General features: G+C 38.3%; 1 protein-coding gene across 3 annotated transcripts in view; it reads left to right on the top strand.

Annotated features, from left to right (window-relative positions):
- The window catches only part of ELOC (elongin C), a 41,454-nt gene extending 27,175 nt beyond the window's left edge, over positions 1-14,279 (top strand). For all 3 annotated transcript variants that reach the window (XM_044003367.1, XM_044003373.1, XM_044003377.1), the window contains 2 exons: positions 464-607; positions 9,827-14,279. In XM_044003367.1, the coding sequence (XP_043859302.1) occupies positions 464-607; positions 9,827-10,017 (335 nt within the window). In that variant the 3' untranslated portion in view covers positions 10,018-14,279. The remainder of the gene's footprint in view (positions 1-463; positions 608-9,826) is intronic.
- Positions 14,280-24,183: the final 9,904 nt, after the last annotated feature.

Below are 24,183 nucleotides of genomic sequence, written 5' to 3'. Positions count from 1 at the left end.
GACCAGTAGCATTCTTAAAACAAGGTTGTCTTAATTATATATGAAACTTAAAACAGAAAAGCAAGATCATTAATACTCTTTCTGATAATTTTTTGATTTTTTTTTTTTTAATTTTTTTTGTGGAAACCTCTCCCCAAATTTAACATTGTTGGTAAGGTACTAGTTTGTTTTAATAAGTTTTGCTTTTGAAAACCTAAGTTCATTTCATTAACAAACTTTGTAAATAGATCACTTAAGCAGAACATCCATTTTTTAAAAATAAAAGATATTAACATCCCACTATAAATCCATGGATAGTTTTTTTCTGTGTACATTTTTTATAAAATTTCTGTAAATGTATATTTGTTCCCCAAATTTTAAATAATGTTTTAATAATTTTCAAGCATTACTGAATAAAGTGAAATCTCTATTTCTATTTAATAACTGTAGTTATAAAGATGTTTTAATGCTGATTTTATTTTAGATGGAGAAGAGAAAACATACGGCGGGTGTGAGGGCCCAGATGCTATGTATGTGAAATTGATATCTTCTGATGGTCATGAATTTATTGTAAAAAGGGAGCATGCTTTAACATCAGGAACAATAAAAGCCATGTTAAGTGGCCCTGGTACGTATAGATATATATTAGCCCTTGATAGTTGGGTTTTTTTTTAATTTTGTGTTGACAGAAGTACTGTACGTATTTCTTTTGTCAGATAGTTTGTGAAATTTTTTTAAATACTGATTTTCTTTAAGTCAAAAGAAAAGCATTGTGTACTAATATTCAGTTTGACAAATGCTTACTGTTAAATTACTTCATTAACCATTAATGTGCTTATGTAAGAAATATGCAAGACATTGTGTCATGTACTGGGGATACAAAGGCAAGATTCAAATGATTCTTCCTCTCTGGGAGTTTACATTCTATAGGTGGTAGGGCTAAAGGATACAACTTAAACTGAGCCCAGTTAATTGGGAGCATCAGAAAATATCTGAGGAAGTAGGCCTTGAACTGAGTCTTGAAGGGAGCTTCATATACAAAGGTAAAGACAGCATTCCATACGTGAGGGAAAGCCTGTGTAAGAGCTGAGGCTAGAGGGCCAAACCCAAAGTACAACAAGTGGGCTGATTTGGCTATAACAATGATTGGATTTGGGGAGATTATGGAGGCGTTGATATCAAATCAACAAATACTCATTAAATGCCTACTGTGTGCCAGGTGCTGTGCTGAGGATACAAAAAATGGAGAAAAGGATGAAAATAATACTCTCCCTCAAGTGACTTAGTATCTAATGAGAGAGAACATGCAAACAACCATGTGTAAAACAGATAGGTACAAGGTAAATTGGAGATAGTTTGTTTCAGAGAGAAGTCACTAGCATTAATGGAGGGGTGGTGGAAGGGGGAAGAAATGACTTTTAAAAATGCTTTTTGCTGAAGGTGAAGTTTTGGCTAAAACTTGAAGGAAGCCAAGAGATAGAGGTGAAGAGGGAGAACATTCCAGTTGTGGTAGATAGCAAATAAAAATACATGTAGTTGAGAGGAATGTCACCTACAAGTATTAACAAGGAGATCTGTATAACTGGATCGAAGCATATGTGGAGGGGAGTAAGAGATAAGCTTGGTAATGGACATTATGAGGGGCTTTAAAAGCTAAGCAGAATTTTGTTATTTGAATCTGGAGGTAATAGAGCCATTAGAGAAGAAAAATGACATGGTTAGACTTGTACTTTAGGACAGTCACCTTGATAGCTTAGGAGGATGGACTGAAGTGGGGAGAAACTTAAGGCAAGTAGTCCAATCAACAGGCTATCACAATAGCCCAAGTGTGAGATAATGAGGGCCTGTACCAGGGTTGGATGCCAGTGTCAAGAGGAAGGCGGCATATATAAGAGATGGTATGAAGTAGACTCAACAGTACTTGGCAACAGATTGGATATAAGGAGATGAGAGATGGTGGAATAGAGGAAGACGCTTAAATTCCTAATCTGAGTGATTAGGAGGGTAGTGGTGCCTTTGACAATAATAGGAATATTAGGAAGAAGGGAGGGCTTGAAGGAAAAGATGAGTCCAGTTTTTAGACATGTAATTTATAGGATATTTGAAACCCTGATGGTGGCAGCCCAGGAACCAGTGCTCTTGCACATCATCCTGGGAAGTAACCACTGTGCGGATACATCCTAGCAGTTGATTCTGAGGTATTATAGCCATTATCAATGAAAATAACATTGAAGAAGAGATATTAATAGCTACTTTGCAATGGTACCCTAAGGACCATGAAAATTTTCTAACTTGCATATGAAACCTCCCATATGTCTCCTGAATTTGAGCTCCCTGAGAACAGGAACTATTTAACTTCTCTATCTGTATCCCACATAATAAATATTTATTAAATGTTATATTTTACTCTCCAGGATTCATAGTTTGAGCTGTCCAGTAGGCAGTTGGATGTGAGAGACAAAAGAGTACATTGGGGCAGCTAGGTGGCGCAGTGGATAGAGCACTGGCCTTGGAGTCAGGTGGACCTGAGTTCAAATCCGGCCTCAGACACTTAACACTTATTAGCTGTGTGACCCTCTGCAAGTCACTTAACCCTAATTGCCTCGCTAAAAAAAAATTAAAATAAAAAAAAAAGAACATCAAGGAAAAAAGGGTAATTGACATTGTCAGACTCTACCAAGAGGTGGAGAAAAATGAGGATTGAGAAAAGGCCATTAGATTTGACAATCAAGAGATCATTGATAACTTTAGAAAGAGCAGTGTCTCCTCCAAACGATATGAAATAATCTGAGAATAAAACAAAACTTGTAAAGGGTCTTTAAATGCCAAGCAATGGAGTTTATATTTTATCCTGATTATAATAGGAAACAACTGAAGCTTCCAGGAGCGTGACAACCCAATCTGTGCTTGAGGACTTATAAATTTGGCAACTATATAGAAGATAGATAAGAGAAGGGAAAGAATGGTAGGATGGCCTTTTAGAAGACTATCATCCAGGTGAAAAGTAATGAGGGCGGGGCACCTAGGTGGTACAGTGGATAGAGTACTGGCCCTGGAGTCAGGAGGACCTGAGTTCAAATCCAGCCTCAGACACTTAACACTTACTAGCTGTGTGACCCTCAACAAGTCACTTAACCCCAATTGCCTCACCAAAAAAAAAGAAAAGAAATGAGGGCTTGAACTAGTGTGGTGGACATGTAAGTAAAGAAAGGGGCATAGACCATAAGGTATGAGAGGTAGAAATAATAAGGTTTGGCAACTGATTGATTATAAAAAGTACTGGAGAGCAAAGAACCTTAGAATGACTCTGAACATAAACCTAAGTGATGAGAAGAATGGTGGTGTCCTTGACAGAAATGGGGAAATTATGAAAAGAGGTGTTTAGAAGGAAACTGATGAGTTGTTTTGGATATGTTGAGTTTAAAATGCCAGTGGGGCATCCAAGTAGATGTATTCAGGCAGTTGATGAAAGAATGGAGCTCAGGAGATATAAGCAATAGGTAGACTGGGGAGTCATCTTTAGAGAGATGATAGTTGGAACCATACGAGAAGAGCAGAGCTCCTAGTAGAGGCAAATAGGTAGTACAGTGGATGGAGCACTGGGCCTGGAGTCAGGAAGATCTAAGTTCAGATTCAACCTCAGACACTTAGAATGCACATAGTTGAGAGATGCACTGACAGGTACAAAGAACAGCAAGAAAACCAATGTGAACCTGAGCAAGTCATTGACCACTGTTTGCCTTAGTTTCCTCCACTGTAAACACCTAGCTCCCAGTGTTGGAAGGATCAATGAGAAAATATTTGTTTTGTTTTGTTTTGCAGGGCGATGAGGGTTAAGTGACTTGCCCAGGGTCATACAGCTAGTAAGTGTCAAGTGTCTGAGGCTGGATTTGAACTCAGGTCCTCCTGAATCCAAGGCCAGTGCTTTATCCACTGCGCTACCTAGCTGCCCCCGAGAAAATATTTGTAATCTTTATACAGTGTCTGGCACATAGGCACAGTATGAAAGATTTTTCCCTTTCCTACCCCTAGTACTGAGCCACCCAAGGGTACAGGATGTCATCAACAAACACTTACTTTGTGCCAGGTACTGTGCTAGGTAGTAGGGATTTAAAAAACAACAAACAAACAAAAAACATTCCTACCATGTACTGTCTTTGATCCCATTCATGTGTAAAGTTATGAAACAGTACTTGCTGACTGGCTCCACTGCAAGGTTTATTGTTTAATCTCAAAAGACCCAACAGTGCAGTAAATCACCTCCCTGGTGATTCACTATCCCACTTAACACAGTGACTATTGCAAACCCTTTTCAAATCTCCCTTGACATTCCCTCTTCCCCTATTCTCTCAGATGAGAATTTTGCTTCATACTTGACCCAGAAAAATGAGGCCATTCACCAAGATCTTGATCACTCTTTTCCCCTCCTCCTTATCTATTGCTGACATGTGTCTTTTGTTTCTTCCTTCACCCATCTGACACAGTCACCTCTGCCAAAGCAAACTTCTCTACAATGTACTCTTTTTTGGGGGGGGGGGTAGGGTGAGGCAATTGGGGTTAAGTGACTTGCCCAGGGTCACACAGCTAGTAAGTGTTAAGTGTCTGAGGCTGGATTTGAACTCAGGTCCTCCTGAATCCGGGACTGGTGCTCTATCCACTGCTCCACCTAGCTGCCCCTCTACAATGTACTCTTGATCTTATTCCATTGCCAACAGATTGCCCCTGTATCATATTCATTCTCTCATAATCTTTAGTCTCCCTATTAACTATTGGCTTTCCTGCTCTTACAAACATGTTGGTCAACCATTTATTAAGCATTTACTCTATACCAGTACAAAGACAGGCAAAAACAATTCCTGCCTCTCAAGAAATTCATTCTAATGGGAAATACCTTTATTATTAAAAACATCGCTTGATCCAACCATCCCTGCTAACTATTGTTCTCTATCCTTTTCATGGCTCAGCTTCTTGAGAAAGCCATCTACAGTTGGTGCCTCAACTTCCCCTCCTCTTCTGAATCCTCTTCAGTTTGGTTCTAATCTCATCTGAAAGCAGTTTTTCCAAAGTTAGCAGTCATCTCTTTATTGCAAAATCTAATGGCCTTTCCTCACTCCTTGTCATCCTTGACCTCTCTGTTGCCTTCAATACCTTGATCCCCCTTTTCTTCTTGATACTTTCGTTTCTCTAGGTAATTTTGATATTATTCTCTCCTGGTTCTTTTCTTTCCTATCGGACCCCTCTTTCTTGGTTTTCTTTGTTGGATCTTCATCCTGGTCCCACTTGCTATCTAAGGGTATCCTCCCCTCACCCACACAGGCTCTGTCCTGGCCACTCTTCTCCCTATGTGCTATTTTGCAACTCTGCCCTCTTAAGGTTTTTGTTTTTTGTTTTTTGGGGGGCGTTGGGTTTTTTGGTTTTTTGGGGGGTTTTTTTGCAGAGCAGTGAGTGTTAAGTGACTTGCCCAGGGTCACACAGCTAGTAAGTGTCAATTTTCTGAGGCCGGATTTGAACTCAGGTCCTCCTGAATCCAGGGCCAGTTTTATCCACTATACCACCTAGAATACTCTTCTCCTGGTTCTCTTACACCTGTTTTACTATTCCTGTCTCCTTTCCTGTATCTCCTTCCAGGTCATGACCACTAACTGTGGTTGTCCCCCAGAGCTCTTTCCTGAGCCTTTTTCTTCCGTATGATCTTACTTGATGATCTCTTCCACTCCTCTAGATTCACTTATCTTTGTGCAGATGATTCTGAAATCCACCTAGCCCTAACCTTACCTCCAGTTTCATATCATGTACCTACGCGTCTTATACTGAATGTCCTATAAATGTATAAAACTCACAATGTCCAAAACAGAATTTACTCAACCCCCCCCCCACCCCCCACATCTGAACTCCCTTTTTACTGTCAAGAACACCACCATTCTGTCTGTCACCTAGGCTTACATCCTTGGTGTTATCCTCAATTTCTCACTTCATATTCACTCCACATATCCAATATATTTTCAAGTCTCAGTGTTTCTGCTTTCACAGCATTTCTTGTCCTTCCACTTCTTTCCACTTACACAGCCACCACTCTGGCAAAGACCATCATCACCTCACATTTGCACAATTGAAATAGCCATTTGGTTGGTCTAGTTGCCTCAAGTTTCTCCCCACTCCCCTTTCTCTTTGCAAGAAGAAGGCAGGGGGAACCTCATTGTGTGAGACAGGGATAAAGGAGGATACTGGGGGAGAAGACATCCAAGTGATTTGAGATTGGTGGGGGAGGTGGTGTGGGGAGAAAGAAGCTCACAAGGAATGCTGCTGTGGGGTTTTGGTTAAGTGTAGGACATGGTTCTCGGGTGAGAGAATGGGAGGAGAAGATACCATGGGAGATGGGAAGAGATATGTAAAGGTTTGGAATAGCCACTTTGGTAAGTAAGAGTTCATCAGTTAGGGAAATAAAAACATACTTCTTTTCTGTGATGTGTGTGATCCCACTTGAGACTATATAACATCAACTTTTAGTGGATCTAGTCAATACTCTTTCAAAGCTTAGTTGAGCACAGTTCAGCAGCCCATGGATAAGGAGCAAAGACAGTACATGGTGAGAATACTCCAAGGTTGAAAGTTGGCAAGATATGATCAGCAATAGGATAAGGGGATGTGGAATGTAGAGTCAGACTGGCTAACCAAGGAGTCAGGATAAGGAAGGGAGAAGAAGAGGTAGCCAAGCAGTGATGACCTGAGAAAGAACTGATGCGTTGAGGCATTGGAGATCATGGTGAGGATGAAAAAGAGTTGTAGATTATAAGGCAGGGAGAAAGATACAATGATAAAAGATCATGATCATATAAATGAATTTCTGAGTTCATGAACTCAGAAGTGGAATACTTAAAGCTGATGGCAAGATCAAGGGTATCACTGGGTGTAACAGGTGTGGAGGAAGGATGGGTAATGAGAATTCAGTAGATCAAGGAACTGGGATCTTAGGTTGAGATCTCCCAGTATGAGGGCAGGAGTTGGAGTGGAAAGAGACACTTTGGCACCAAACTCAGTGGAAAAAGTGTTCTGAGGGTCCATGGTTTATAGTTACTTTCACCCAATTGGGTGACAAATTTGATTTGAATGTACCACAAAAGAGGAAAGGTTGCTAAGTGATGGTTGTAGAGAGAGTCTAGAAATGGCCATGGGGAGCAGCATCAAGCATTCTGACTTTCCCCCATCCCTACCACCCCTTGACCAACAAGTTGGTGGGATATGCATAAAAGTGTAATTGGTATCATGCAGGGGTGGCCAGTGATGTCATGTCACCAGGAAAAAGCCTAAAGATGATGAAAGCAAGTTTAACTGGAACAGGTATTCCAGAGAATACCGTGGAAGGACTGGGTAAAGTTGGAGATACTTGGGAGGTGGGGTTGAGAGGGATGGAAGTAAAACAGTGCAGTTTGAGACAGGAAGTAGTGTTTGTATGACAGTCAAGGGTTCAGTATTACTAGGATAAAAGTTTGCTTTGGGTAGGAGTATGGCCATTGAGGAAGGCAGATGATTTAGATTGTTCAGTGCCTTCTTTTGTCCGATCTTGCAACCGGTGGTGCTAATGTGCTTTGTGAGGTTTAGGAGATCCAGTTGAAAACAGGCAGGATCAGGGGAAGGTATAACCTGGGAGAGGCTAAAACAAAAGGCCCCAGAAGGCTCTCCCAAGTACCGGAAAAGGCCCTGAGACACAGAAAGAAGCTAGATGTTGGTGGCCAGGATCTGGGGCTGATGCAGGGTTCCCTGAAAAGTTTGAGAAGCAAGGAGACCTGAATCTGGGGCTTCTAGAGGAGTCCAGGAAGTCTTGAGGGTGGATATGAATGATCATCCTTCAAAGGAACAGATATGAAGGTCTAGGGCAGCTGTAAGAACCAAATGAAATTTTTTTTTTGCGTGTGTGCGTGCGCGTGCGCGCGTGCGTGTGCGTGTGCGTGTGCGTGTGTGTGTGTGTGTGTGTGTGTGTGTTTTCAGTCATTTCAGTCCTCTCCAACTATTCCCGGCAAAGATGCCGGAATGGTATGCCAGTTCCTTCTTCAGCTCATTTTACAGATGAGGAAAGTGAGGCAAACAAGGTTAAGTGACTTGCCCAGGATCACACAGCTAGTAAGTGTCTGAGGCCAGATTTGAACTCAGAAAAATGGGTTTTTCTGACTCCAGGCCCTTAAACACTATCCGAATGGTTGCTCTTTTTAAACACAAATCTGATTTTATAGCTTAGAGCAAGTAACTTTATGAGAGACTTATTTAATTGTGCTAAAAGGAGAATGTGCTGTGGAGTGCCTACTCAACTCCTTAAATCATAGGATAGTATAACTTTTCTTCTGGAATTGTGCTCTTGATTTTACAAAGTTATCTATATCTGTCTTCTCTAAACCTCCAGGTTTTATTTTTTACTTCTTTGTAAAGTCTTGCTACTTGTAACCTAAATCTTTTCTTGGGGTAAGTTGAGTCAAGGCTAAGATTTGGGGGTGGGGCAGTTGGGGTTAAGTGACTTGCCCAGGGTCACACAGCTAGTAAGTGTCAAGTATCTGAGGCCAGATTTGAATTCGGATCCTCCTGAATCCAGGGCCCGTGCTCTATCCACTGCGCCACCTAACTGCCCCAAGGCTAAGATTTTTAAAGAAATGTTTTGCAGCAAGGTGATCAAAGTTTACTTTATTATTTGAAGGGTCTATGATTTCACTTGTGTGGAGTCACTAACGAAACTCATGTGTTGGTCTTTGTAAGTTACCATGGCCAAAAAATTCAACTGGCCAATCTGTTGATTGGCCTTTCTGAATTTAGCTAGGCACTTCTTCAGAAAACAAAACATCTATCATCAGGCCTATACTGAGTTGGCTCTAACAACATATAATTTCAATATGTCTTAGAATAGAGGACATTATGGCATTATTGTAGTGTCCTGGCCAAGCAAAGCTGGATACCATATTGCTGAGTCCTTACCATCTATCAGATTGAACAATGACTACAATATAGAGATTGTAGCATGCTTTCAAAGATGCAAACGGTAATGTCTCCAGTATTTCTCTAAAAAGGTTTACACGCCTCCAGTAATGAGTATAGAACAGCTCACACTTTAGTCCTGAAAATGCCTGTGAGGAAAAACTAAAATGTTTGAGTGGCTTAATATGGAAAAGAGAAGGCTAATAGGTGACTTTGAAGTAGATTTTATATTTATATGAAAGGAACATTGAACAAGTGGTTTTTGAGGGTAGGTCACTAAGAATGGTTAAATACATGAACTGGACTGCAAAGGAAAGTTTTAGAATTTCATTTCCTAAAAAACTTTAAAAATAAAATGTCTTTTTATGGCCAACTACCTGATAACCAGTTCATAGGAATAGGATTATAGTTGAGAGGCTGGAAAGACTTCAAGATCATTGAGTCCAGCCTCCTAGTTCTTAAAATGAAGGGGCTGAAGTTCAGAAGTTAAATGACCTGCCCAAGGTCACCAAGCTAATAAGTGGCAGAGGCTGGATTAGAATCCAGGCCTCCTGGCTCCCAAAAACCTAGTATTTCCACTATACCACCTTGACCAACCATCCCATTCTTTTTGTGGGGCAATGGGGGTTAAGTGACTTGCCCAGGGTCACACAGCTAGTAAGTGTCAAGTGTCTGAGGCCAGATTTGAACTCAGGTACTCCTGAATCCAGGGCCAGTGCTTTATCCACTGTGCCACCTAGCTGCCCCCCAACCATCCCATTCTGTTGTACAAATATGATGGAATATTATCTTGATGATCTTGATTACCTTCTCTGACTTTAATTGTATGAATACTTTAGTTTGATGTTGGCTAGCTCTAAGTCTTAACTATGTTATTTTTGTTTTGCAGGCCAGTTTGCTGAAAATGAAACCAATGAGGTTAATTTTAGAGAAATTCCATCACATGTGTTATCAAAAGTATGCATGTATTTTACCTACAAGGTTCGCTACACTAACAGCTCTACAGAGATTCCTGAATTCCCAATTGCACCTGAAATTGCACTGGAATTGCTGATGGCTGCGAACTTCCTAGATTGTTAAATAAAATAAATTATAATAAACTGTTAACTTTTTTCAGTATTTAATACCTGTAGTTCAGTTAGTAACTTTTTTCATATAGCATGTTGTGTGCGGGGGGATGGTGGTGGTTGAGAACTGTAAAGTTCATTGCAAAGCAGATACCTTCAGTCCTTTCTTTTGCATAACAATCAAAGTTGAAATTTGTTTTGCAACTTAAATAAAATATAAGGACATTTTCACTAAATGAGAAATAAACAAATATGCCAATTAGTAGATGGCTATGCCTTATCCTTTAGATGTGGTTTTAAATATTAGAACAATGATTATAAGTAAGTACTGAAATTTAGGCAAATACTACAGGTTTATACTGGCTAAGTATTTTTAGTGGGGGGGGTGTTTTTGGACAGGTAGGATTAACTTGAACCTACCATATCATAGCTATCTAGCATTATTAGTTATGCAACTATTTTGCATTGTCAACTTCTGTTTATAAATATGGCTTGGCCAAAACATTAATTTTTTAAATAACTTTTGAATACATAAGAATTGATCTTATGTGTCTTTTGATAAATTACAATTGTGTTAGCATATCAAAGTGTATCTGCATATCTGTTTTTGTCATACAACTTAAGTGGTACTTTTCTTTTAAAACCATTATGGAAGATTGTTAAGTATAGCTTTTGCAGTCTTAAATTTTTAAGAACTTCAGCCAAGTTGTCAATAAATAACCACAGTCCTAGATAGCTTTGGCTCTGAAAACTTAGGGATAGATATACAATATCCTTTTTGAACAATCCAAAGTACTGTACTTAATCATCTAGCTAAGAAAGCTTCCTTTGCAATTTACTTTACTTCACTACTTTAATACAAACATTACTTAAATATTAAAATAAGATCATGGCAAAATTTATCTTGTTTCCTTCCCCCCCATCCCAAAAGAAAACCACAAAACAAAAACTAGAGATGGGGAAAAAAAGCAATCAAAATAATCTTTTGGGGACTTTGTGTGGAATTCATGTCAAGAGCCTGGCATAAAGCCCTTAATGGTTTGTGGGTTCCATTTTATTAATGGTCAAATCATGTCTTTGTATGTAATGGCTATATAGAGAATGTTGCTAATATTAAGGAACAAAGCCTATAGATAACAGGGGTAATAATACCCTTTGATTACACCAGTGTAATAAGGCTTTTACTTAGTGAAAATAAACATTACTTTAAACTTTAGGATTATGAAGGACAAATAACTTCAGTCAGGATATCTCTTTGCTAGGTATGGAGTCAAGAACATGAAGGTTGTTTCAGCTTCCTACTTTTCAAATATCAGAGAATTAGTTACACAACTGTACATTTAAATACTGGTGATTAGGTTATTTTAGTTCACTCCATAAATTACCAAGAAAAAAAATCATCAGCAAACCTAATCATTTTGTTCTTAATCTTGATTGAAAATAGTTGTTAAGTCTGTTTTAGTAATTCATTAAGACAAACTCTGGTTCATATACACAGTACTGAAGTATTTACTAGTGTTTGCTTATCAAGTGCAGGGATTTTTAATGCTAGATGGTGACAAAAATACCAATTATGTACAGATATGATCTTATAGGTCAAGATGGTAGCAGAAACTACATTTCTAATGGGCTCTGTCCTAGTAGGTTACCTTTTTAACTCATGGCTACATTTGAACACATCATAAAATACTAAAAATTGATGTCCACAGTTTAGTATGACTAGAATTCAGATAAGGAAAGATTATGTATTTCAGAAGTGGTACTGCATGATAAGTGAGAAAATATTTACTAAGGAATATGAGATTTTGTATTATATTTGTAGTCTGGACTTATTTTCAAAAGCATCAAATTCCCCAGTTCACTGTTTTTATTCTCACATTAGGCATTTTCAATCATCCTTGTATAGCCAGAACAATTAGGCATTACGTGGTTTAAATTAAGAGATTTTAATAGCTTATATAATATTCAAATCTATAATTGTTTCTGAAATTGATATTAGCTTATTTTTGAAATTCCATTTAAAACCCTGCCATAGTCCCTTTTCTACATTGTAGCATTGGCAGCACATAGGATTCTATTATAAATAAAATCCTTTACAGCAACATCTGCTTATGTTTCATTGTCCCCTGAATATCTAAATTATGTATTTTAGTTTGTGGGTTTGGGTGTATGTTGTGCAGATATCAAATGAGCATCACATGGGTGGCAGAATCTCTGAAATTTCAACACTATTAAAAAATAGAATTTATAAGCAGTTAAGCTCAGCTCAAAAAATAGCATGGTATGGTGGATGGAGAGCTAGCCTCAAAGCCAGGAAGACTTGGGTTTAAGACCTACCTTGCACACATTATAGTAGCTGTGTAACTTGAGACAAGTCACAATTTGTCAGAAACCTAGGCTATTCTCTATAAATTGCAGAGAAAGTGCCGGCCTTCACTGACAGGAGAATTTCCTTACCTGGAAGTTCTCTAACAAAATCATAGGTCATGGGGGGGCAGCTAGGTAGCGCAGTGGATAAAGCACTGGCCTTGGATTCAGGAGGACCTGAGTTCAAATACAGCCTCAGACACTTGACACTAGCTGTGTGACCCAGGGCAAGTCACTTAACCTCAATTGCCTCACAAAAAAAAAAAATCATAGGTCTAGTCCCTATTCCTTATCCCCTAAGCAACTCATGCTGGTGGATAGACTGATTTTCCTTAGAATGTATACACTGTCCCATTAAGCTTTAACTTTTAAGATCCTATCAAAACAGTCATATTACATATTTAAGGAAAAATTCGTTCTAAGGAAGGTCCACTAATTCTAGAAATTTCTTTCCAGAAAGATGTAGGAAATGCTGGATCCTTAATACAATATAAGTTAATAGGCACAGATTGTTTCATTTATACCTATACACTGTGATGCTGAGCTTAAATTGTCCATATCCAATTTTGAAGTTGGAATTGAAAATTTTAATGCTTGATCATTAGAGGGGCAGCTGATTATGAAATTTTATTTGATATGTATAAATCTAGTTTAATTTTTAGACCACACAACTTTGTAACTTGTTATGACTACATTAAACTGATTTATAAAGAACCTAATGGTTTGTTCATTTGAACAAATAAAGATTTAGATCATGTGAGAGGTCAAATGGTATAGTAAAAAGAGCACTGGAATGGTAGTACACTAGCCTAAGGGTTTTTTTAGGGGCCAGTTACTCTGTGATGGTTTCTTGACTTGGTAGTGGTATTCATTAATGTATTAAGGTTACTATGCCCCTTGTAACTTTCCAATTCTCAATGTGGTGATGCCTCCTCCCCAACAACTATGTACCCCATACCTTTATTTCTTCAGTAAACAAGCCATTAGGTTCAATGTGTGTATATGTCATGCTATATGTATGTAAATCCAAATTTGTAGTATAATTTAACTCATTTTATCTTGATCACTTGTAAGTGGCATAGAGTGGACCTCATTAGTGAAGCTTCATATAGTCAATACCCCCTTGTTGCTGCATCTTCATGATTAAACATTAGGTTTTGCATGGTCCTTAGTAGCTATATTAAAGTGTAAAATCCTTAGAACAATTTTACTTACTGTTTTCCAGTTTCAACCCCATCTGTAACAGTTAATTTCATCCTGTTATCATTAGTCACTGCATTGTAAAGGGATACTGTTCCCATGCTCTGTCACACCATTATTTGTAATGTCTATTCAGCTTCAGACTAATTTTTCCTTTTCAATTTAGCAGCAAATCTCTATGGTTTTGTAACAAATTGGATAGCTTAATATTTCCCCCCTCGTGTGTGCCTCTAATTGAAAGCAAAAAGATAAATTGTATACTTCTGGAGCCTCACTTCAATCTCCAACCACCTCCTCCCTCCCCTTAACACCACCCCCATTCTTAATTGGGAAATATTAAAATATGCATTAGAAATAGAACCACCTAAATTACCCTACTATAGCCAAAAGTTTTGTATGCATATCAAAAATAATGTTTATCAGGATTTTCTTTTATAAGAACAAATAAGCCACAAGTACATCTGAATTAGATTTTTTTTCCTCCTGAAAGCTTCCTATTTGAAGACAACCCATACTAATCTGTGAACTTGTGTTATATTTGACTTAAACATTTTGTATGCTAAAGACCTCTCTTATGATAGGGTGTTAATTCTAAGTTATGATTTATAATTATTTAGAGAAGCTTGTGTGGATGATCTGGTTAAGCTGGCCAAGAGAAAATTCAAATGCAGGTAACTTTTTATTCAATAAAGATCTTTTAAAACCTTACAGTTTTAATTGGAGTCTACTTGTACCTCTTGGAATAAATGTAGATTCAGTTTGACAAATATTGAGCCCCCAATATATGCAAGGCATCATTTTAAATACAAATGTTCTTAAGGAACTTAGTGTTACATATACACTAACATGTAGCTGCCAAACAAGATGTAGCATGTGAGAAAAGACCTACAGAATTAGTTGCTTCTAGGTTAATTGGCAATTCAGAATATTTTTTAATGCCAGAGATATTTATATTAGTAAGATTGTATTCACTAGAGTATTAAATGTAGACCTCAGTTGCTTACTAGCTATATGACCCTGGGCAAGTCACTTAACTTCTGTTTGCCTTAATCCACTGGAAAAGGAAATGGCAAACCTCTCCAGTAGCTTTGCCAAAAATCCATGGACAGTACGGTCCAGGTGGTGGTCATGGAGAGTCAGACACGGCTAAACAACAACAAAATGCTGCTTGATGTAAAACTTAACAAATATTTTTTATTTGACTTGAAAAATGGGAGGAAAATTTGCATAATTTTTCCTATCAATGTCATCTATGTTGAGTGTGTAATTTAAATAAAGCATTAAGGAAATGAAAATTTTATAATAATTTTCATATAACAGCTTGTTAAATATTTTGAGGATTTATTTTCTTTCTTAGAGCAGTCTTATAAAGTAAACCAATGTTTTTCACATTTTCTTGCTGACAAAGTTGGAGAAAAATTACTAAGAATTACTGAAGTAGTAATGGGACAAATGTATGAAGTTGGGGGTGTAAAAATTTTTGCTTACTTTCTGTTTTAGTCCAGACCTATAATTTCATGAGTATAAAGAATTTGTGGTGAGGAAACTCCTACTGATGCAGATCCACATAATTTTTAAACAATCCAAAGAGGTGGGGGTTTTTAGCGATTTTGGGGGGGAGGGTGAGGCAATTGGGGTTAAGTGACTTGGCCAAGGTCACACAGCTAGTAAAAAATGTCTGAGGCCAGAATTGAACTCAGGTCCTCCTGACTCCAGGGCCAGTGCTCTATCCACTGCGCCACCTAGCTGCCCCCTTTTTAGGGATTTAAAAAAATTTTGATTTTCTGTTTCAAATTCTCTCCCTACTTTAAGCCCCTCCCCCACCCATTGAGAAAGCAAGCTATGTGATACCCATCATACATGTGATTCATACAAAACCAATTTCCACATCAGACATGTCCCTCCCCCCCCCAAAAAATGATAAAAATATGCTTGTCTGTATATACTAACTTCATCAGTTTTCTTTTTGGAGGTAGATAGCATTTTTCATCCTGAAGCCTTTCAAATTGTTAATAGGAGTTACTCTTTTTTTTTGGTGGGGGGAGGATTTTTTTTCTTTTGATATTTTTTCCCAATTGCATACAACCACCACCACCCACAGGTTTTGTTGTTGTTGTTTTGGGGGTTTTTTGGGCAGGGCAATGAGGATTAAGTGACTTGCCCAGGGTCACACAGCTAGTAAGTGTCAAGTGTCTGAAGCCATATTTGACCTCAGATCCTCCTGAATCCAAGGCCAGTGCTTTATCCACTCCACTACCTAGCTGCCTCCCCCCACCCCCCAGTTTTTAACATATATATATAAATATATATATATATATATTTTTTTATTTTGAGTTCCAAATTCCCTCCCTAGATCACAATTTCTAAAATTTAGGAGTTTTAGTTGCCTGGTATACTGAGAGGGTACATGATTTGCTCAGGTCGCACAGCCCCATACATGTCAGAGGTGATCACATCTTCTTGACTGAGACTTTAAATAAAAAAACAAAAAAAAACAGAATTGATACTTCCAAATGGGAATCACCAGTGTTCCAAATGTAGTTACCTTGAAATTGAGTACTTATTAAGAACTTGCTAGGTACCAACACAGTGCAAGGCACTTAAGATTCAAATATAATGAATGAAACTTCATCTCCTCTCCATCTTAGCAACTCCTTTTTGGGAATTCCCTTTAGACATTTTGACATATCCTGAATAATGGAAAGGCTGTTATCTTTTCTGTTTTCCTAACTAGATACTGAGATCATGGAGGACATATTAATATTTTATTCGTTTTGAATTTGTTAGCTTTAATTATGAAATCACTAAATATTTAAAAGAGCAACATACAGTTTTATTAGTCCCTCCCACTGTTCCCTTACATTGATTTTGTACATTGAATCGTATATGTGGTTTCATTTTATATAGTCATGATCTATGTGTATACCTATATGATTCTATTTTCATTTGGTATTGGGTTTCCATATATCTATTTTCTATTTTTATTACATTATGACATTTTGTTTATTTTGATACATTACAGTTCATAGAGCAATTATGGAACATTTAATTTCCATTTATTCACAGTTAAATAATTCTGCTGTCTATCTTTTAACAGATACCACTTTTAACTTTTTTTATAGCATTTTCAGAAGTATTTCTGATAGTCATGGGGTTTTTTTGTAACAGATAATTATTCTTAACAGCTTTCACACAGTAGCTTTAAAAAAAAATCTATAGCTCAGTAATGCTACAAGAGGATTTTAAAAATATAGTGATTTCACATTTCACATAGGCCTGTCAGGTTCTGGTCATATTCACTAAGTTCAGATCTTAGAAGCATTCCAGGAGATTATTTCCTATCCATAATGATTTTAAAGGTCTGCTGTGGAGCTGATGCATAAATTGGTAGTCCTAAAGACCCCAGAAAGATAGAATTGAGTTTAGGCTTCCCTGTAGCTGTGGGTCAAATTCATGCTATCCAATTGTACCCCCTTGGCAACAAGGTAATGTTTTCATTCTTCCCTAATTGGCTCCCTATTCTCACTCTCCACAAAAGCTCTGCCAAATCTCTTCGGTCCTCAAGGCACCTTTACATTCCCTTCCCTCCCCTCTCAACCTGCTCTTTCCACCCCCAGACGAGGATCTTGCTTCTCACTGAGAAAATTGAGGCCATTGGACCTGATCTCTTTTCTTTCACCCCTTTCATCTCAAAACCCCTTGACATAATCCCCCATTGCCCTGCCCTTTCCCCCTAGTCTTTGGCAATGAACAGGTCTTTCTCCTTACCAAGGACAATTTCTCTATGTGCATCCTTAATCCTATCCCCTTCCATGTTTGCAGTTTGTAACCTCAACCATCTCTCTAGTCTTCATCTTCTAATTAGTCCTTTCCTACTGACTTCAAACTTGCCCAAGTCTCCCCAATCCTTAAAAAACAAACAAACCTTTACTATAACCTCAAGCGATCACCCTATATTTCTCCTTTCAGCCAAATTCCAAGAAAAAATGGTCTGCACTTACTGCTTTTCTCTCTATTCAAACCTTTAGAATCTGGCTCATTGCTTGACTAAATTTACTCTCTCCAAAATTGTCAATACTCTTTTTTTTTTTTTTTTTTGGTGAGGCAATTGGGGTTAAGTGACTTGCCCAGGGTCACACAGCTAGTAAGTGTTAAGTGTCTGAGGCCGGATTTGAACTCAGGTACTCCTGACTCCAGGGCCGATGTTTTATCCACTGCGCCATCTAGCTGCCCCTAATACTCTTTTAAAATTGTATATTTATATGTATTTCCCAGTTATGTTTTGTTGTTGTTGTTGTTGTTGTTGTTTTGGTGAGGCAGTTGGGGTTAAGTGACTTGCCCAGGGTCACACAGCTAGTAAGTGTTAAGTGTCTGAGGCCGGATTTGAACTCGGGTCCTCCTGAATCCAGGGTCGGTGCTCTATCCCCAGTTACATTTTTAAATTTAACATTAATTTTAAAATTTTTTGAGTTCCAAATTCTCTCCCTTCTACTCCTCCCCCACCCCTTTGAAAATACAAGTAACATTGATTATACATGTGAAGTCATGCAAAACATTTCCATATTAACCATTAGCAAAAGAAAACACACAGAGAACTTTATTTCATTATTAAAATGATGGCTTCTGAGCACTAAGTACAGTACCAGGATGCCTCATCAAGAACAAGCTATGACAAACTAACCTCACTTTCTTCTTTGACAAGGTAAACTAGATTGATAAATCAAAATTTATAAAGAAATATATAAAATTTTGTAGACATAATATTCCCAGATTTTAGCAAAGCATTTGACAAAGTAGTTCATGCAATTATTCTGGTAGAAAAGATGAAGAGATAGGGCTTGGGGATGGTACAGTTCAGAACAGATTGAACAATTGAACCCACAGAATAGTTAGTCATTAATCAGTCAATGTCACCTTGAAGGTATAGAGAATTCATGTACAAGGTCACGTGGTTTACTTGCTCAAAGAAGATTATGTAGTAATGTCTAATATCATCCATTTACATTCATTTATCATTTATATGTCATTTTGACTATGTTTACTCTGGTTATGGCTTGGAATTATTGTATATATTATAAGTATATCCTCAGTTATGCAGCGTAACATGAATTTTATCATCATATTGTCTTTGGTGAAATTAATATGAGATTTATGAATTATGGAAACATCATTTCAGAGACTAATTGCTCTTGCAATGAGCTTGATGCAGGCCCTGGAGAGAATATATGTACAACAGGAGGAGAAACAGGTACACATAAGTCCATGGTTTGCTTATGATGGCGACTATGTAGACCACAATTGCTGTACATAGTGCAGTTTCTTCCTCTCTCCCTCCTAAAATAGCCTGGTGTCATGGAAGCTCCAACACATACACCTAGTTTAATTTAACTTGTTTTCTTTTCCTTTCACTCAGTCTGATGGCATGGTCAGAATCCATCCACCTGTGACCTAGCACAATTACTGGATGTCTCGGAACCATGAGATGTGGTATGGTAACTTTCCATAACATTTTCAGGTGTCATCATGGACACATTACTAAATTTGGCCTTGATCCAGACACATGGTGATAAGAAGTGTTATAGATTGCATAACTGCCTCAACTCTGTATTATATAAAGGAGGGGAATATATATATATAAAGTTTGAGTATGAGTTATATTTTGAAGAACTCTCACTGTTTAATTTGATCTTGACAATGTTATGCTAAGGATTAGTAAAAATCCAGAAGTTCAACAGCTAAAGAAGTGAGTCCAGAGTCCAGACCAGAGTCCAGGTTTCCTGATGACATCTCACCACTCCAAGAAGTCAAGATCTCAAAGACTTTAAATGAACAGATTTGTTTTGTTGTTTTTCTTTTTCCCTTCTGTTATCATATACACCATTTGTAACATGTATTCTCTGCAGAGGCCCTCCCTCTGCAGGCAGTGTCAAAATGCCGGTTCATGAAAGACCACCCCTCTGGAGAAAATTTCCCCTTTCTCCCTTTTCTATATTGTTATTAATATATTGTTTGTTAGCATAGGGCATTATATTCTGTTACTTTTGACTCTTTTGTCAAGGAAACACTCTGTGTTCCTCAAAGAAACAAAGGGGGAAATGTGGTAAAATTATTAGAATTTGGCTGACTCATTTGGGAGTGGCCACACCTGGCCCACCTTGAAGTTACATATGCTACTGAGGTCAGAAGGAGAAACCTCCCTCCATAGGCAGTTTTTGGAGGACCTCCCCTTTTGGGGGAGGAAGATTAGACGCTCACTGAGGGGAGCTCGCTGTGCCCCTTCCAGAGCTCACTCTCTTTCTCTCTCTCTCTCTCTCTCTCTCTCTCTCTCCCCCCCCCCTCTCTCTCTCTCTCTCGCGCTCTCTCGCTCTCGCTCTCTCGCGCTCTCTCTCTCTCTCTCTCTCTCGCTCTCTCTCTCTCTCTCTCTCTCTCTCGCTCTCTCTCTCTCTCTCTCTCTCTCTCTCTCTCTCTCTCTCTCGCTCTCTCTCTCGCTGTCTCTGTGCTTTTCATTGAAGCTACAAGCTGCAGGTGGTAAGTTACTCTGCTCTTATGAATAGACTTAAGTTAGAGCTAGGAGGATTATCTGTATTTCTTCTCCCCTATTTCCTTGTCTTTGATTTTATTAATTTCACCTTTGCTGTTTACTTTATTCTCCTTAATAAAACCTGATTCATCTGTGGACAGAGGCTGTAAGGCTCCTTTCTTATTGGCCTGGGAGAAATATCTAAAAAGGCAGTTTCAGAGGGAGCTTTAAACCTATAGGTCCCTCATTATCTCCAGGACCCCAATATTTAGGCAAGCCACCCAATTAACTCTCCACATATTAAATTTGGCCCCCACAAAGGGAAGTCTTTAGTGAAGTACCGTTGGCCTGGGCTTTTGGCAATGGGCAATATGGAATCTGGATCAACTGCTAATGTTCTCAGGGTAACTCCATCTCCACCTCTGCTGTTAGTTTAGCTCTGTCTGTATTTACTGCTTGGCCCTGGGTCTGGCCTTTGACCAAAGAGGGAGGTGACCTTGCCATTAAAGGCTCAAGGCTATTTAACATTGTTATCAATTAGTTGGATGAAGCCATAGAAGACATGCTTGTTAAATCTGTCAATGATACCAAGCTAGTAGGAATAAATCACATGTTAGATGACAAGGTCAAATTCCAAAAACATAGTAACAGCCTAGAACAGTTTGGACTCAATAAGATGAAATTTAATAGTGGTGAATGCAAATTCCACACTGTATAATAAATCAACTGCAAAATTATAAGATAGGGGAGTCTTAGCTAGACAAGAGTTTCTGTTAAAAAAAATCTTAGTAGATTGAAAGGTCAAAATGAGTCAGTGCTAACATGTCAGACCAAGGTTGCATTAGTGTACAGAACAAGGGAAATGAGAGTCCCACTGTATTCTGCCTTGATCAGATTACATCTTGGAGTATTGTTTTCAGTTCTAGGTATCACATTGAATGCAACACCCTTCTTTCCCTGTTCCCTCCCCCTACTGTCACCCTGCATCAGCTACCAAGAGGTAGAAGGGATCCAGGCAAGTGGGAAGAGAGCTGTGGGTGGGAATGAAGAACAAAGAAAAAGAATATCTATTAGCAGATATGAAAGTCATCAGACTAGTGCTAACTTTCAAGAAAGAGAGAACACAAAGAGAGATAGGGTAATCAACAGGCAACCTGGCTATGTTTGACCCTCCAGGTAATTTTTTAAGATAAGACTTTAATGGCAAGGTCACCTCCCTCTTTGGCCAAAAGCCAGACCCAGGACCAAGTAGTAAATACCACCAGAGCTAAACTAAGAGCAGAAATAGAGGTGGAGATGGAGTTACCCTGAGAAGAACATTAGCAGTTGATCCATATTCCATATTGTCTATTGCCAAGAGCCCAGGCCTCAAAAGAAAGACTGACAGATTCAGTTCCTGAGCCATTTCCACTGGCTAAATAATGACCTTTGAGGAGCTTTTTATATATTTGTGAAAATCCCAATGTCAATGCTGGTTAGTTCCCTGTAGGAGTAGCTGGGAAAAGGAACTGAGCTCTTGGGTTTTGTCTCAACTGTAGACAATCTGGGTTTTGTCTTCCTGGTCTGGAAAGGATGTATGGGCTCCCAGATCACATTAGTTGCTTTAGTGTGTTTGAGTTTATCCTTTTCTTACTGTTTCCATTAAAGAACTGTATACAGCTATTCCATGCTTTTGTGACTAAATTGTCCAATAAAACAGAGATGGGATCATTTTTCCCCCTACTGTGCTAGAGCACTACAAGGCAAACATCTGAAGGGGGAACATCTACCTTAACCTCTTAATATAACAAGATGAATATTGATATCCACAAAGGGGCAAAGCCAGGGGAGAGAGAGGTAGTCAGTTTTCTGTTGGTATTATACCCAGAAAGCTTTCTAGTTTGGGGCTCTCCAGCACAAAACTGCTGGGAATGATCTTTCCATAGGCACTACCAGTTGGTCAGTAACACACTCTGGTGGCTAAATGAGGAAAGGCCCTGAAATGCTAGAGCAGGTCCAGAAGAGAGTGATCAGGATAAACCAAGGAGAATGGAACTGGAGAGCATGCCATCTGAGAAATAGTTGAAAGAATTAGTTACTTTAATCTGGAAAAGAAAAGGGTTGGCAGAGACATGCAATCTTCAAGTATTTGAAGGGCTATTTTGTGGAAGAAGGATCAGATTCATTGCGCTTGATTCCCCTGACAAGGCAGAACTAGAAGCAATGGGGAACTGAAAAGAAGCAGATATAAGCTTGATATAAGGAAAAACATCCCAAGAGTTACAGTGATCCCAAAGTGGAATGGGCTATTGTAGGAGATATGGACTCATCCTTGCATGAAGCCTTTAAATACAACCCAAAGGATCAACTCTTGGGCATGTTAGGAAAGGGATTCTTTGACAGACACAGGTGAAGCTAGATTGGTCCTATAGATCCCACCCAATTCTTAGGTTCTAGTATCATAAAGGTGAAAAACAAGACATTCTAAGAGTTCTGAGGGACTTTAAAAGATCATTAGTATTGGGGAAGCCTCTACACAGGTAACATTTGAACTTCAATTTCAGGGATGCAAGGAAATTTCATGGTCAAAGAGAGGGGGAGAGGGTATTCCCAGTATAGAGAATAGCATGAGAAAAAGCATGGAATACACACAGTACAGTACATAGGGCCCATACTAAGGAAGGGATTGTGAAAATAGAGAGGAACATTGTTGGTGGAATCGTGAACTGATCCAACCATTCTACAGAACAATTTAGAACTATGCCCAAAGGGCTATAAAACTGTGCATACCCTTTGACCCAGCAATACCACTGTTTGATCTGTATCCCAAAAGAGATCATAAAAAAGGGAAAAGGACACAGATGTACAAAAATATTAATAGTGACTTTCTGTGGTGGCAAAGAATTGAAAATTGAGGGGATGCCCATCATTTGGGGAATGACCGAACAAGTTGTGGTATATAAATGTATAAAGAATATAAATTCTATAAACAGAATACTATTGTGTTATAAGAAATCATGAGCAGGTAGATTTCAGAAAAACCTGGAAAGACTTACATTAATTAATTGGAACAAGAACCAGTAGGACATTGTACACAGTAACAGCAACATCGTATGATAATCAACTGTGAAGGATTTGACTCTTCTCAGCAATGCAATGATTCAGGACAATTCCAGGAGACTTATGATGGAAAATGCTCTCCACATCCAGAAAAAGAACTATGGAGTCTGAATGCAGATCGAAGTATACTATTTTCACTTTGTTGTAGTTATTTTTTCTTTCTTGTGGTTTTTCTCTTTTGTTCTGATTCTTCTTTTACAACATGACTAATATGGAAATATGTATAACATAATTGTATATATAAAATCTATATCTGATTGCTTGCCATCTTGGGAAGAGGGGAGGGAAGGGAGAGAGGGAGAAAAATTTGGAACTCAAAATCTTACAAAAACGAATGATGAAAACAATACTTACATGTAATTGGAAAATAAAATCAAATACTACCAAAAAATCAAAATAGAGAGGAAGAAATAGATGTGAAAGATATTGAAGAATCCAGAATTGACAGGACTTGCTAAATGACTAGATGCATAGCACAAGGGAGAGAGAGAAATAAAAAACAACCAACCAACTACAGTATGATTCTTAGTACCCACAAACCACTTTTCTCCTACTTTATCACCATCATTGGGAAAAAAAAAAAAAAAGGATAACTGTTTCTTATTTCATTTCAAATGTTATCTGATTGGGCAGCTAGGTGGCGCAGTGGATAGAGCACAGGCCCTGGAGTCAGGAGGACCTGAGTTCAAATCTAACTTCAGACACTTAACACTTACTAGCTGCTGTGTGACCTTGGGCAAGTCACTTAACCCTCATTGCCCAACCAAAAAAACAAAAAACAAAAACAAATATCATCTGCTTGCTCTGGCATACAAAAAGTATCTATTATTTCACAGAATTTATTAAGCACTTAGGCACTATGCTAAGCACTAGGGATACAAAAAGGGGCAAAACCAATTCCTGATCTGGAGGTGTTCCCATTCTAATGGGGAGATAAAATGAAAAATATTTTATTTTTACATATATAAATATATAATAATTTTCATTATATAC

The sequence above is a fragment of the Dromiciops gliroides genome, chromosome 1 (genome assembly GCF_019393635.1).
Source record: "Dromiciops gliroides isolate mDroGli1 chromosome 1, mDroGli1.pri, whole genome shotgun sequence".
Classification (NCBI taxonomy): Eukaryota; Metazoa; Chordata; class Mammalia; order Microbiotheria; family Microbiotheriidae; genus Dromiciops; species Dromiciops gliroides.
The sequence above is the reverse complement of the archived record's forward strand: the minus strand, read 5'-3'. Positions and strand labels throughout refer to the sequence as shown.